Consider the following 16,574-nt stretch of genomic DNA (forward strand, 5'->3'; position numbering starts at 1 on the left):
GCATCTGAGTCTGGGAGGTTGAGGCTGCAGCGAGCCATGATCTTGCTACTGCATTTCAGCCTAGGTAACACAGCAAGACCCTGACTCTCCAAAAATAAAAAAATTTTTTTAAAGCCAAATGCACATATGTAATTTTCAAAATTTCCTGAAAAATATCTAAAAGTCTAGTATGAGAATGGATTGTTAAAGTATGGCTTATTCCTTTAGACTAAGCTTGTCCAACCCGTGGCCCAGGATTGTTTTGAATGTGGCCCAACACAAATTCATTAACTTTCTTAAAACATTTAGGTTTTTTTGCAATTTTTTAAAGCTCATCAGCTATCATTAGCATTAGTGTATTTCATGTGTGGTCCAGGACAATTCTTCCAGTGTGACCCAGGGAGGCCAAAAGATTAGACACCTGTGCTTTAGACTACAATGCAGTCATTTAAAATTATGTTTTCAAATAACCTTTAGTAGAACATGGATTGGAATATTTTTAAAGCAAGGCTCAAAACAATATGATATAACTAAATAAAAATACATAATCATTCAAGGAAAAAGAAAGAAAGCAGGCCAGGCACAGTGGCTCATGCCTGCAATCCAAGCACTTTGGGAGGCCACGGCAGGCAGATTACTTGAGTCCAGGAGTTTGAGACTAGCCTGGGCAACATTGCGAGACCTCGTGCCTACAAAATATACAAAAATTAGCTGTGCATGGTAGCGCATGTCTGTAGTCCCGGCTACTCGGGAGGCTGAGGTGGGAAGATTGGTGGGGCCTGGGAAGCGAAGGTTGCAATGTGCCAAGATCGTGCCACTGCACTCCAACCTATGCAATGGTGAGACCTTAGTCTCAAAAACAAAACAAAACAAAACAAAAAAAGAAAAAAGTAAATACCATAAAATATTATCTCTGGAAGCCAGGTGCAGTGGCTCACGCCTATAGTCCCAGCAGTCTGAGAGGCTGAGACAGGCAGATGGCTTGAGCCCAGAGGATCAAGACCAGCCTGGGCAACATGGCAAAACCGCATCTCTCCACAAAGTTAAAAATTTTTAAAAAAAAAGAAAGAAAGAAAAAAAACCCTACCTCTTGGTGGTAAAACTGAGCGATTTTTGTGTTTTTCAAAAAACATTTTCAGTTTTTTCACTTTTCTAAAGTAAACGGGACGGGCACAGTGGCTTGGGCCTGTAATCCCAGCACTTTAGGAGGCCGAAGCAGGAGGATCACCTCAGGTCAGGAGTTTGAGACCAGCCTCACCAACATGATGAAACCCCGTCTCTACTAAAAATACAAAAAATTAGCCGGGCATGGTGGCTTGTGCCTATAACCCCAGCTACTCAGGGGGCTGAGGCAGGAGAATCCCTTGAATCCGGGAGGAGGAGGTTGTAGCAAGCCAAGATCACACCCTTGCACTGCAGCCTCGGCGACAAGAGTGACACTGTCTCAAATAATAGTAGTAATAATAATAATAATGTCAAAAATAAACAGGAATTATTATTCTCCATATTTTTTGAGATGGAGTCTCTCTCTATCACCCAGGGTGGAGTGCAGTGGTGCCATCTCAGCTCACAGCAACCTCCGCCTCCCAGGTTCAAGCGATTCTCCTGCCTCAGTCTCCCAAGTAGCTGGGATTATAGGCGCCCGCCATGATGCCAGGCTAACAGAAATTATTTTTATAATTAGAATTAACAATGAAAAAATTAGTATCAAACTTCTAAAGTAAAATACAATGCTTAAAATCAGATAATCAATATTTCTGCATTTCTGTGTATTATCTTAATTTAAATGTCCGTTATCAAAGACTACTTCAAGTCATAAGAGTCAACTTGAATAGGTTTCTCATCAACCAAAAATGAAAAGGGTGTGAATCAAGGTAATTGCAATGGATATGTTTAAATCCATTGAGTTCATGAAAAATATCAAAACAAAACAAAACCTCACAGACCACATCTTTAATTAAGGAATGCCAGGGAACCAAGTCATTGATTTTAAAACTAGTAAATGAAGGGGAACAATTAAGCTTTACCCTGCCACTCCTACAGGCATTCAGGATAAACAACATTTCATGAGGAAAAGTTCTTTAGAGCAGCGGTCCCTAACCTTTTTGGCACTGGGGACCGGTTTTGTGGACAACAATTTTTCCACAGATGGTGGGGGTAGTTTCGGGATGATCTGAGGGCATTACATTTATTGTGCACTTTATTTCTATTATTATTAAATTGTAATACATAATGAAATAATTACACAACTCATCATTATGTAGAATCAGTGGGATCCCTGAGCTTATTTTCCTGCAACTTAGATAGTCCCATCGGGGGGTGATGGGAGACAGTGACAGATCACCAGGAATAAGATTCTCACAAAGGGTGTGCAACCTAGATCCCTCTCATGCGCAGTTCACAACAGGGATTGTGCTCCTAAGACAATCTAATGCCACCACTGATCTGAGAGGAGGTAGAGCTCAGGTGGTAATGTGAGCAATGGGGAGGGGCTGTAAATTCGGCTCAGCACGGTTCCTAACAGGTCACAGCAGATAACAGTCCGTGGCCTGGGAGATGGAGACCCCTGCTTTAGGGATTCTCACCAAATAAGCAGAGCGAAATGTTTAAGTATCACCATTTTGGAATCCCTAACGATGTAAAATGGCTACTAATATCACTGAAGAAGTAAGACATTAAGCATCTCCTGATAACAGTATATAATACCACCTACTGCACAGTCTTGAAAAAGAAAGCAAAACTTTATGTGCTGAATAACGGTAACAAAATATTGTGTGAGACAAATATGAAAATTTTGAGCTTACAAAAACTATGTTCCCTTTTCAATCCCCTGTGGAACACATATAAAAACTTGTTGGCCAGGAGCAGTAGCTCATGCCTATAATCCCAGCACTTTGGAAGGCCGAGGCAGGTGGATCACTTGAGGTCAGGACTTCGAGACCAGCCTGACCAACATGGAGAAACCCTGTCTCTACTAAAAATACAAAAATTAACTGGGCTTGGTGGCAGATACCTATAATCCCAGTTATTCAGGAGGCCGAGCCAGGAGAATTGCTTGAACCCGGGAGGTGGAGATTGCAGTGAGCCAAGATGGCGCCACTGCCTTCCAGCCTGGGAGACAGAGAGACTCCATCTTTTAAAAAAAAAAAAAAAAAAAAATTAGCCGGGCATGGTGGCATGCACCTGTAATCCCAGCTACTCAGGAGGCTGAGGTGGGAGAACTGCTTGAACCCAGGAGGCGGAGATTACAGTGAGCCGAGGTAGTGCCACTGCACTGCAGGCCGGACCACAGAGTGAGACTCCATCTCAAAAAAAAAACAACAAAAAAACTTGTCATAAACTAAACCACAAAAAAAAAAAAAAAAAAAAATTCACTTAATTTTAACACATAGAAATCATTCTGGCCAAACAATCTGATTACGATACAATGTAAACCAGAAAATATTAATGGGATTATAACCAAGAGAAACCAAATCCATTTGAAAACACACCAGTCAATATCAGACTTTTAGGCATTCCTCCCCCAAGAGGCACTTCCTTTAAAGTCAGATTCAGGACAATAATGACTATTCTTACCATTATGATTCAGCATTATTCTGAATCTAGATCAAAAGAATAGGTAATAAAAATTAGTGTAATTATTTCAGGAAAGGTGGAACTAAAAGTATGGTGTCAATGCTAGGATTATACCTAAAACATCTGAAACAACTTTAAAAAAAAAACCACTTTTAGACTAAACTTTAAAATCTACCGAATATATATTTTTTTTAAAAAAGTCAGGAGCCTTCCTGTAGAGCATCCAGATAAAAAGTAACCGAGTTCAAGGAAGATTGTTCTTCAAATTACCAACAAACAACAAAAAGATTAATTGAAAATTTCTCAAAGAGAAATATGCAGGAATTACACGTTAAAACTTTACTAAAATGTAAAATATTTAAAGAAATGGTGAGAAATAAGGACCTTTTAAAACGCCACTTAAGAGCCAGGCATGATGGCTCACATCTGTAATCCTAGCACTTTGGGAGGCCAAGGCAGGTGGATTGCTTGAATCCAGGAGTTTGAAGCCAGCCTGGGCAACATAGCAAAACCCTATCTCTACTAAAAATACAAAAATTATTTTGTATTTTTTATTTATTATTATTGTATTTTTTATTTATTAATTATTTTGTATGTACAGGTGGTGCGCACCTGTAGTCCCAGGTATTTGGGAGCCTGAGGCAGGAGAATTGCTGGAACCCAAGAGGCAGAGGTTGCAGTGAGCAGAGACCATGCCACTGTACTACAACCTAGGTGACAGAGCGAGACTCTGTCTCAAAAAAAAAAGAGGGGGGGAAAAAAGCTGCTTAATCCCTGACAGCTAGGGCTAAATGACAAATATTTTACAGCAAGGAAAACTACCATGACCCATGACATTTCTAAACAACCCCCTGAATTAATTTCAGGCAGTAACTTCAACTCCTGCCCACACAAAATAAACACTTCACTACAGCTATATCGGTTCCAGTCTTTTCCTTCTCTTCCCAAGGTTTCACCATATAGAAACATCAAAAACGAGAGGTAAAAGTAGCAGAGAAAACTAAGGGATCAGGAACAAATTACTGTGATTTTATTCTAAGACTAAGTCCTTCATCATTACATGTAATGTTAAAAATGTAGATAAAGCTTCTCACTGCCAGAAATACTGAGTGAACAAGTAACAGGGTTTTTTCATAAACTCACCTCCCCTATTTTCAATCAATTACCTCTATATTCAAAAAGCATTTATAGAGCAAACAACACATACAAGACAATAATGACTCAAATAGTTCCTTTGGGCCAAGAACTCACAACCAAATAACACAGATATGAGACTCCAAGACTACCCGGAAAACGAAACATGTAAAAGTGAGATAAAATAAAGCATTAACAGAGTTTTTTGGATTGATTTTTTTAGCCGAATTTTCATCATATATTAAGTGGTCATTGACTTTGAAAGTTTAGGAAGCTGTCAGCACTTAAGATATACTCTGAAGAGGCAACCCGAGGTCAAAATAATCAGAACATCTGCAGAATTAAAAGTCATAGGAAGTCAGGCATGGGGGCTCACGCCAGTAATCCCAGCACTTTGGGAGGCTGAGACAGGAGAAACACGTGAACCTGGGAGGCGGAGGTTGTAGTGAGGTGAGATTGCTCCATTGCACTCCAGCCTGGGTGACACAGCAAGACTCCGTCTCAAAAAAAGAGTGAGAAGAAATGTTAAGTGTAAACCAAATATGGAAGCAGTCTACCTCAAGGTTCCGAATGGGAATACTTATAGTATGGGCTGCTTTTAACATTCCAATAGAGGTCTCAATGAATGCAAGGGTTTTCTGTTGCTGCTGTTGTTTGCTTACTGTTTTTATTACCATGCTCTCAGTTTGGTGTTCATACAGAATGAGATTTTGATCTAATTTTCTGCAAAGGTTAGACAGAAACATAGATTTGGATTTTTGTATTTAAAAAGGGGGGAAGAGGGGCTAAGTGCAGTGGCTTATGCCTGTAATCCCAGCACTTTGGGAGGGCAAGGCGGGAAGATTATTTGAGCCCAGGAGTTTGCGACCAGCCATGGCAACACAGTGAGACCCTGTCTCTACAAAAATAAAAATAAAATAATAAAAACCTAGCTGGGTGTACTGGTACATGCCCGTGGTCCCAGCTACTCCACAGGCTGAGATGGGAAGACTGCTTGAGCCTGGGAGGTTGAGGTTGCAGTGAGCTGTGATGGCGCCATTGCACTCCAACCTGGGCAACAGAGCAAGACCCTGTCTCAAAATAAAGGAGGGAGGGGGGATGTTTGAAATGCTTGTTCCCCGGTGCTGTAAAGAAACAGCACTTGAACATAAACACAATTTCCTCAGCAAGGTCATTTTTATACTTTCTGCAGAAAGGGTACACTCGCCAGCAGTTCTGCCATGAGAGTACACCTAACAAAGGAGACAGGGTCATTTATAACCTGACGTGTCCACCCTACTGCTGTGTCCGGTTTCCAATGGTTGGAATGGGACCTCACACTCTGTATTTGCCCAGATTGGCTAGCAACTTCGAACTTTTTAAAAGAGGCAAAGGCAGAGAACAAAGGAAGGAGGAATGTGGAATGCTAAGAAAGGTAAAAACACCTTCAAATAAGGAAGAGGAACAGGCTATGACCTAATGCTTGCTTGGACCAGTATAAACACGCCAGGGCAAATATTTAGGCTAAATTGTGGGAGCTAAGAACATAAAGTACATTGATTTCTTTATTACGGCTAGCAGATACTTAATGTTAGCACAGGTCTTTGAATAAATTTTGCTTCTAAGAGAAGTTACTATTTATTCCGAGGAAAGTCTTCCAAGAGGAACTGCTTCTTTACTTTTTACAAGGGAGAAGGGGGTTCTCTAAAAATAAGTATCATTTACCAGAAAAAAGTTAATTCCCAGGTTCCATGATAAGAAAAACAGTTCTTAGAAGTTATATAGTTATATGCTTATTTACAAGCTTGCCAAAAAACCAGTAAAAATCTGCGTCCACTTCAATAAAAAACATGTATTTCAAATACAATTTTATTTTACAACACTTCAGAAAGAACACTTGGGAAAACCATTCTTAAGTGACATTCAGATCTCAGAACATCAAACGGTACATTTCTTTTCTTCTAACTGCCTTTCTTAGTGCCTCAAAGTAAGGCATTAAAACACAGTGGTCAGAATGAGATTTTCTTTTTAAATAATACATTCAGAATTCCTATTTTCTTCAAATTTTTTGATGGCATTACCACCTGGCCTAGTCTGTCCTAAATGAATAAAAGTGTGCACTGAAAGAAAGCACACAGCTGGGCACGGTGGCTCATGCCTGCAATTCCAGCACTTTGGGAGGATGAGGCAGGCGGATCATGAGGTTTGGAGATTGAGACCATCGTGGCCAACACAGTGAAACCCCACCTCTACTAAAAATAGGAAAATTAGCCGGGCATGGTGGCTGCCCCTGTAGTCCCAGCTACACAGGAGGCTGAGACAGGAAAATCACTTGAACCTAGGAAGCAGAGGCTGCAGTGAGCCGAGATCACGCCACTGCACTCCATCCTGGGTGACAGAGCCAGACTCAGTCTCCAAAAAAAAAGGCACACATATCATATGCAGCAGCTCACGCATGTAATCTCAACACTTTCGGGAGGGAGGCCAAGGTGGCCAGCCTAAGCAACATAGTGAGACTTCGTCTCTACAGAAACTTTAAAAATTAGCTTGGCGTGGTGGTATATGTCTGTAGTCCAAGCTAATCAGGAGCCTGAGGTGGGAGGATCGCTCGAGCCCAGGAGCTTAAGGTTAAAACAGGGAATTATGATTGCACTCCCTATGATTCCAGCCTGGGTAACAGACCAAGACTGTCTCTTCAAAAAACAAAAAAACACACTAAAAGAAAGAGCATACTGGAACTTCCAGGGGTCTGAAAACTTGTACTGATACATCCCAAACGCCAAAACCAGTGCTCAGTCCACACAATGTACTCAAAAAATTGTATTCAAAGACTGATCTGCCTCTATTACATTGTATTAACCCATGACTGTGCACTAACTTATAAGCCTCTGTGTCCTCATTTTTTAAATGAAGGTAACTTAAGAGAATACTTGTTACCCCAGGATTGAATCTAAGTCTTCGAAGATAAGAGGCAGAAATGAAAGATGTCATAATGTGAAAATGTTCATTAATTAGCTATTTTCTTGACCTCTGTCCATGAGATTTGATTCTAGTAAACCTTAGACAAAAAAATCCAAATGAAATGGAAACTCAGTTGTAAAACCACCAATTTGGCAAAGAAGCAGAACCTCATGAGACTGATCAAAGTGATAACAGATGTTAATATTTTTTAGGTTTTATAATAGTATTGGTATTGCTTTTTAAAAAAAAATCCTTTTCCTTTAAAGATACATACTGGAAACATTTATGAATAAATAATATGCTTCAAAAACAATGGGGAAAGGGGATGATGAAAAGAACATAACTGGCCATGAGTTAATTAATTGAAGATGGGTGATGAGGTTCATTATATTATTGTCTTTTGTATATTTTTGATATTTTTTATAATAAAAAATATTTAATGAAAAAAGAGTTTAAATGTAGGAAAATTTCAAATCAGAAACATACATAGGCTCACTGGCCAACGATGTTCAGGAAGAAATAGCCAATTAACTAGTGAAAAGAAAACTGAAAAGCTGTTTTCAAGAAATTACTGAGAGATCTCTGGAAAATAGTAAGGGCCTCAAATAAAAGTTTATGTGTGACAGCATCATGAAAAATCAAATGTGTGCATGTGTAGGGACAGAGGGTATATGGAAACTATATTTTCCATTCAATTTTGCTGTGAACCTACAATTGCTCTCAGAAATAAAATTTATTATTTTTGAAAAAATCAAATATGAAATGTGTCTTATTGTGCTATTACATTATACAACTTTATCAAAAAAATTCATGTTCTCCAAAATCAGTTCCTTTTTTTTCCCCTTATGGAAAATCAACTTTCTCACTACAAAGAAATTTGGGTTCCCATTTTGAATGATCACTTAATAACAAAGACAAACCTCTTCTTTTTTTTTTTTTTTTTTGAGACAGAGTCTCGCTCTGTCACCCAGGCTGGAGTGCAGTGGCTGGATCTCAGCTCACTGCAAGCTCCGCCTCCCGGGTTTCCGCCATTCTCCTGCCTCAGCCTCCCGAGTAGCTGGGACTACAGGCGCCCACCACCACGCCCGGCTAGTTTTTTGTATTTTTTTAGTAGAGACAGGGTTTCACCGTGTTAGCCAGGATGGTCTCGATCTCCTGACCTCGTGATCCACCCATCTCGGCCTCCCAAAGTGCTGGGATCACAGGCTTGAGCCACCGCGCCCAGCCGACAAACCTCTTCTATCACTCTAACTGGTTCTCACTGATGAGTTTGGTAATTTGTCAAGATTTCAAGATTCATTTACAAATAAAACCATTTGCATTTATTGTATACTTCAATTTCAATACTCAAATATTAGATACTCTTAGATGCCTCATACCAGACAATAAAGATTCAGCAGTTATCATTTCCTTTCTTTCCCAACACGGGGATGATACGAATGTGGGTGCTCCTGTGGCCACTTACTACTTTCCACAAGAGAAGGTTGGTGTATTTGATAACTCATACCTTGACTACACTTAAGTTTCTGGTGGTTACATAATCTAATTAAATACATTATGTGGTTTCAACTGGGATAATCAATCTAGGAAGGCTACATAATATTTGTAATAATAATTAAACAACTGTACTTTCAATTCTAAAAGCTGCCACAGTTTTAATTAGCAATTAAAATGACTTCACAGTATAATACAGTCACTTAATCATAAAACAATACAGAACATGTCACTGTAGCAAACAAGGGATCTAAATTTGCTTCATCTTACACCAAACCCACATACTTTACTGAAATCAAAATTCTGTTTGAAACACACACACACACACACACACACACACACACACACACACACACACGAGAATCATGGATAGGATAACTGTAGGAAACAATAACCTATTCCCTTATTCTCCATCCTTTTCCCTCCCTTTCCTCCGGATCAGTTTAAAAAGAACAAAGAGCTAGAAAGGCCAAGTTATTATTTATTTATTTATTTATTTTTAAGACAAGAGTCTCCCTCTGTTGCCTAGGTTGGAGTGCAGTGGTGCGATCTCGGCTCAACGTAGCCTCTGCCTCCCAGGTTCAAGCGATTCTTCTGCCTTAGTCTCCCGAGTAGCTGGGATTATAGGTGAGTGCCACCACACCCGGCAAAATTTTGTATTTTTAGTAGAGACAGGGTTTCACCATGTTGGCCAGGGAACTCCTGACCTCAAGTAATCCCAGTCTCCCAAAGTGCTGGGATTACAGGCGTGAGCCACGATACCCAATGTACCCAAGAGATATTTCGAACTGTGTTTTGGAGCCCTCAGGAGGTTTCAGAAGTTCTATTATCAAGAAGTAGTATTTCTTTTTTTTTTTTTAATGAGTGGGGTTTTAATTTGCCTGAGGAATCCAATTTCATGTTTAAAATTTTGGGGTTTTTAAAATTTTTTTTATTTTTATTTTTTGGTTTTTTTGAGTTAGAGTCTCACTCTTTCACCCAGGTTGGAGTTCAGTGGTGCGATCGCGGCTCACTGCAGCCTCCCCCTCCCGGGTTCAAGCAATTCTCCTGCCTCAGCCTCCTGAGTAGCTGGGATTACAGGCACCCGCCACCACACCCAGTTGTTTGTGGAGTTTTTTTGTATTTTCAGTAGGGACAGCGTTTCCCCATGTTGGTCAGGCTGGTCTCGAACTCCTGACCTTGTGATCCACCTGCGTCGGCCTCCCAAAGTGCTGGGATTACAGGCGTCAGCCACCGCGCCTGGCCAAAATTTGGTTTTTTAACACCCCACTACTGGTGCCACGTGGTGGCTCATGCCTGTATTCCCAGCACTTTGAGAGGCCGAGATGGGTGGATCATTTGGGGCCAGGAGTTTGAGATAGCCTGGGCAACACGGCGAAACCCCCTCTCTACTAAAAATACAAACATTCGTCAGGTGTGGTGGCACTCACCTGCAATGCCAGCTACTTGGAGGCAGAGACACGAGGATTGCCTGAACCTGGGAGGCACAGGTTGCAGTGAGCTGAGATTGTACCACTGCACTCCAGCCTGGATGACAGAGTGAGACTCTGTCTCAAAAAAAATAAAAATAAAAAATAAAACACTCTACTACTAAATTTAAAGTTTGAAAACCCACTAATAATCTAAATTCTCACCAGGATAATAATGTTAGACAGGGCATGGTGGCTCATGCCTATAATCCCAACACTTTCGGAAGCCGAGGAGGGCAGATCACTTGAGGTCAGGAGTTTGAGACTGGCCTGGCCAACATGGTGAAACCCTGTCTCTACTAAGAATACAAAAAAATTAGCCAGGCATGGTGGCACATGCCTGTAATCCCAGCTACTCTGTCCTGGGCAACAGAGCAAGACTCTGTCTCAAAAAAATAATAATAAAAAAATAAAAAAAGATAATAATGTTGGTGGCAAGGCCAGATACACCTCACGTACAGATAACCTGAGGTGTTCTAACTAGCACTCACTGCCTCTCATGAAAGGTCCAGAAAGGCAAGGGGGCAAAATCAAGTTTTTTGAGTTGTTTGTTGTTGTTTTTGAGACAGAGTCACTGCAACCTCCACCTCCCAGATTCAAGCGATTCTCCTGCCTCAGTCTCCTGAGTAGCTGGGATTAAAGGCGCACGCCACCATGCCAGGCTAATTTTCTTAATTTTAGTAAAGATGGGGTTTCACCATGTTTGTCAGGCTGGTCTCGAACTCCTGACCTCATGATCCGTCTGCCTCGGCCTCCCAAAGTGCTGGGATTACAGGCGTAACAAAATCAAGTTTTAAGAATACCTTTCTTCAACTCCCTTCATTCTCTACATGGGCCATACAAGTTATCTACCAATATTTCACTTACAGTGTCCAGCTGAGCTGTCTGCCATTGTCCAAAGACCATTAATTTGTTCCTACTTTCTCTAATTTGTTTCAAGTTCTCTGATTTGTTTCCTCCCTTATTAAAAATTTGCCTTGTGATACATTACATCACACAACTTCTCTTGACCAGTTCTAGTACATTAAACTGTCTATATCTCACTGGAAAAAGCCTATATCACATGGCAAAGTATTTGAAAATATAGAAATAACCTTTCTTCAGAGATGCTAAACAGACCTGCAAGTTTAGAAATGGATTGAAACTACTAAAAATGAAGAAAAAAGTCAAAAAGAAGGGTTGGCGCGGTGGCTCAGCCTGTAATCCTAGCACTTTGGGAGGCCGAGGCACGCAGATCACCTGGGCTCGAGACCAGTCTTGCCAACATGGTGAAACCCCGTCTCTACTAAAACTACAAAAATTAGCCAGGCATGGCAGCATACAACTGCAATCCCAGCTACTCAGGAGGCTGAGGCAGGAGAATCGTTTGAACAGGGGAGGTGGAGGTGGAGGTTGCAGTGAGCGAGATACTGCCACGGCACTCCAGCCTGGGCGACAGAGTGAGACTGTCTCCAAAAAGAAAAAAAAAAAGTCAAAAAGAGGGACCAAATATAAAGCCTGAGAACCTCCCAAACCAGAACTTGGTCCCAAACACACCTCTGATGTCCAGATTAGGGGTGCACAGTTCTGTTTGGCAAGATAGTCCCAGTAACTCTCAACTGCATTTACACTTTGGTCTTTAGGAATGTACCTGATCTATGCAACTGTTTCTAGTATTTTACAAATTATTCAAACAGTTCTTATAGAAAGATACACACAACGACTGATGTGAAGCTTGACAGGATTAAAAAAATAAAACTGCAGAATACCAGAGTAGAAATGCTTCTCAAGAATTTAGTCCAGGTCAGGTGCGGTGGCTCACACATGTAATCCCAGCACTTTGGGAGGCCGAGGCAGGCAGATTGCTTGAGGTCAGGAGTTCAAGACCAGCCTGACCAACATGGTGAAACCCTCTCTCTACTAAAAATACAAAGAAAGTAGCCAGGCGTGGTGGCACTCGCCTATAATCCCACCTGCCTGGGAGGCTGAGGCAGGAGAATCACTTGAACCCGAAAGGCAGGGGATGCAGTGAGCCAAGATCCCATCACTGCACTCCAGCCTGGGAAACAGCAAGACTCCACCTCAAAAAAAAAAAAAAAAAAGAATTATTTAGTCCAATCTCCTCATTTCACGCACAAGAATACTGAAACACATGATTAAGTAACTTTCCCACAGTCTCAGGGCTAGTGGGAGAAACTAGATTTTCTTTTCATTACCACTTTCTATTCTACGAAGTACTAAATATGATCACCACTCAGCTTTCGTCACACGTTTTGGCATTATTCAGATGTTCACTTATGCAACACAGAAGGCTTAAAAAACAAGCACAACTATAAACAGGTCACCTTAACATGACTTAGGAAAAAAACACACCCAAGATCACAACATGTCCCACTGCATTCAAAATGTCTCATAGTGCAATACCAAGAATCAGTTTCCAGCATTTAACCATTATACCAAAACAAAATTTTACCCGATAGCATTTCTTGTTGGTTATTTAGATATAAATGGTTATAGGTTCATGGGTATTAAGCCATCAGCAATCCAGCCCTAAACACCAAACATTAGCTCCACTGTTATTTTTAGCCCTTTCTAAGTAAAAACTTTTACCTAATAAGCCAAAATAACATAACCCGGACTGCTAATTTACCAAACTTGATAACAATAAATACTTCAGAAAACAATGTTTAAGTATGCCTTGGTAGATTCTAGGTTCATAAATCCAAACCAGATATGCCTTCGCACCATGGCATATGTATATACTGCATATCTAAAAAAAGCTGTTTGCGTCCCCAAAAATGGTAGGTATTCTCCCAGCAAGTCTAATCCAAGTGATTAAAATGGGGAATCACTGTAACAAAGTGACTATTTTTACTGTGCCTGAGTAACACAAAAACCTAGGAGTCTCACTTCAAAAAGCATTTGGATTGTAACTATTTATGAAGTATTCTTTTTTTGACTAAACGTGGTTCTCCCTGTTGCATTCCTGCTTCTGCCGCCCCTCACCCCCATTCTCCTAAGGATCGTTAACACCAAAAACTTCTTTATACTCTAGTCAGGAGGAGAGCTGTTAACCTTGACATTTTATGATCACTCTCTGAAGAGGGCAAATTACATGTTTCAGTTTTGCTTCTTTTTAATTTTAGTTCCCACCCACCCCTCAAGTGGAAATGAGAAATTTGTCAGAGGCTCCTTAATAATTGGCAGACGAGAATCATCCAGTGAAGAAATATGGACAAAACTATTACAAAACCCTGAGTCATCACTCAGTTCAATCAGTAGATTTGGGTAAACACTGAATGAGTGACTTACGTCTTGTGTGTTCACCCATCCATACTCACATGCGTGAACATACCATGTTACTAGATTTTATGTACAGTTAACCAAACAAGATACAGCAAAATTATTTCTTAAAAAGCTCTTCGGACACAGTAAAGATGCCCACCCAGCAGGTAAATGTAACCTTTCCTCCCCCACTGTATTTTTATTCTTTGTTTTTTGTTTTTTTTCTAATTTCAGTGACACTATAGTTTGAAGCTAGTTTACAAACAGAACTCCTGAAACTGATTCAGGTAACCTATGTTAATCTGAGTAACTCAAAATATTAACACAAGCCTGATACGAGTATCGCCGTGGACATCCTGACAGTGCTCTTCCCTACTTTCCTCAGTATCTTAAAGGCCTCTCCAAAAGAAATGTCACAACAGGAACAACACACAATCCTTAGGATCTTAAACAACATTGTCCACATTAACGTCTAAGACGTTAAGCTCAAGAATGAAGTCTGACTTTAAACCAACCTTTTCGATCAACTCCGCCAGGTCTGAGCGGGCCCCAAAAAAGCAGAACCCTTAAGTTTCCCAATGGTCTCCTTTCCATTCAGAAAGTTACTAGACGCCAACGGAGATGTGAAGAGGCGGGGATCGTAGGGGAAGGAAGAACCGGAGGAAGCAGGGAGAGAAGTCACAGAACTCCCCCAAAGGCAAATCCTCTCTGCCCCGCCTCTCCTATGCGCAAAGATCCACGGAGGACCCTTGGGAAAGGCTTACCTCTCTCCCTCGGGGCCGGGGCCCTTGGGCTCCCCAGGTCCCCCCAGGTGGGAAGACAACAACCCGAACACTTCGGGAGAAGCAGATGGAGAAGACGTGCAGGGCTGGTGAGGACCCGGGAATCCCGGTAAGAAAGTGTCAGGGAGGACGGCTTGAGTGCTTCACAGGCTCTGTCACGACCCTGGGACCACCGCTCGGGGACAGCTCCAGCGAGGACAGAGCTAAGGGTCCAGTCCTCTGGACAAAGAGCACCCATCCCCGACACCTCTCACTAAGCCTCTTCCCCCGGCCCGGCCTGCAGGCCCGGGCACACTTACGTGGAGAGTTTCCTGGTCCAGAAGAGGCCCCCGGGCCACAGCTCTTGGAGCTGCACCGCCCGGCCCAGGTTGCATTTGATCTGGGCCAGCTGCAAGTCGGACTCGGCGTCTAGCCGCTCGGCGTAGGGCAGCAGCTTGTTGTAGACGATCTCCTTCTGCGGGACGAAGCCCCGCGGGCCCGGCTCGGGACGCCCGCCCGGCTCCGGGGGCTCTCCGACTCTCGACCGTTCGGCCAGCTCCATGAGCCCAGGGACACCCCCCCTACCCCCTCCCACCCTAACCCTCCCCGACCCCCACCCCTCTCCGGGCTCCGCCTCCTCCGCGTCTTCGTCGCCCTGCGGCCGCCGGCGGCCCGTCGCCCTCTGACCGATCGCTAGGCCCCCTTCCCTGGCCGGCGTCCTGCTGGGCCCCGCGCGGTTCCCGGTTCGTTGGCGGCGGCAGCGGCCGCTCTGCCCGCCCCGCACCGGCTCGGCTGGTGACGCTGCAGCCGCCGGGCTCAGAGGTTCCGGACCGGTCTCAAGTCACTTCCGGGGCGGGGCGGGGCGGAGCGACGGCGTCGTGGGAGGCGGTGGTGGCGGCAGCTGGAGCCCAGCGGGCCGTGCCTTCCTAGCCGTGGGCCCGGCTCGGAGCCCCTACCCCGGGCCTCACCGGCCCAGCGCGAGGCTGCCTCACCGGAAACACGAGGCCGAATTCCAAGCTATTGTCCTGCTTCGACGGGGGTCGCGCACTCCAGGTGGCGCCCACCGGAGCCCCAGTCGCGGCGACAGGTTCGCCAGGTCGGCCTGGTCCCCCTAGCCGAGCAGCCCCGGCTTTTAGGTTACAGGGATTTATGGAAAAGCCTGCGTACCCACTTGCTCCTTATAGATTTATTTACTCCTTCCCGCTTGTTCCTTATAGATTTAATTATTCTGTCCCCTTTAAGTCCCCATCTTTCTAGTATTCTGGCCGCCATCATTCCAAGGAAGAAAATCGTTAACTCATTGAATAAATGCTAATTGAACAACTGTTTTGTGTGTAAGGCACTCCGTTTAGGCTATTGAGATGGAAAGTTTACCCTGGTTTCCGCCCTCCCAAGGACTTAGTCTAGCAGAGATAAAGACGTGAATTACAAGATAATGCTCTTAATTGCTAGATAAGTACAGGAAGCCTTAGAAACTCTACAGAGAAGTTCAAACTAGGGGGTTGAGAGGGTGTCAGTTTCCTAGAAGTGATACTTAAATTAAGCTGTAAGGGTTGAGTGCAAAGTTGATTAGAAAAAGGAGGGAGGAGAACACGTATTTAGCTGAGAGAACAGCTCTTGAGGCTGCAAGCATGTATTCTAAAAATTCAAATTTCAAAATAGCGTAAGAGAGGGGACGGAGAAATGAGACTGAGAAGGAAATCCTAAGGAATTCAGAGCTTTATCCTAGAGACAAACTTCCAAAAGATTTTAAGCATAGCAGTGGGATGATATAATTTACATTTTTAAAGAATCACTCTGGCGGCCGGGCGCGGTGGCTCACGCCTGTAATCCCAGCACTTTTGGCAGGCCGAGGCGGGCGGATCACCAGGTCAGGAGTTCGAGACCAGCCTGGCCAACATGGTGAAACCCCCCGTCTCTACTAAAAATACAAAACAATTAGCCGGGCATGGTGGCG

At 42.9% G+C, this 16,574-nt stretch overlaps 1 protein-coding gene across 2 annotated transcripts in view; it reads right to left on the reverse strand.

The window, feature by feature from the left end:
- The window catches only part of PSME4 (proteasome activator subunit 4), a 106,681-nt gene extending 91,452 nt beyond the window's left edge, over window positions 1-15,229 (reverse strand). The window contains exon 1 of one of the 2 annotated variants that reach the window (XM_025353783.1): window positions 14,938-15,229. In XM_025353783.1, the coding sequence (XP_025209568.1) occupies window positions 14,938-15,179 (242 nt within the window). In that variant the 5' untranslated portion in view covers window positions 15,180-15,229. The remainder of the gene's footprint in view (window positions 1-14,937) is intronic. The other variant, XM_025353782.1, reaches the window with a different exon arrangement.
- Window positions 15,230-16,574: the final 1,345 nt, after the last annotated feature.

This window comes from Theropithecus gelada, chromosome 13, assembly GCF_003255815.1.
Source record: "Theropithecus gelada isolate Dixy chromosome 13, Tgel_1.0, whole genome shotgun sequence".
Classification (NCBI taxonomy): Eukaryota; Metazoa; Chordata; class Mammalia; order Primates; family Cercopithecidae; genus Theropithecus; species Theropithecus gelada.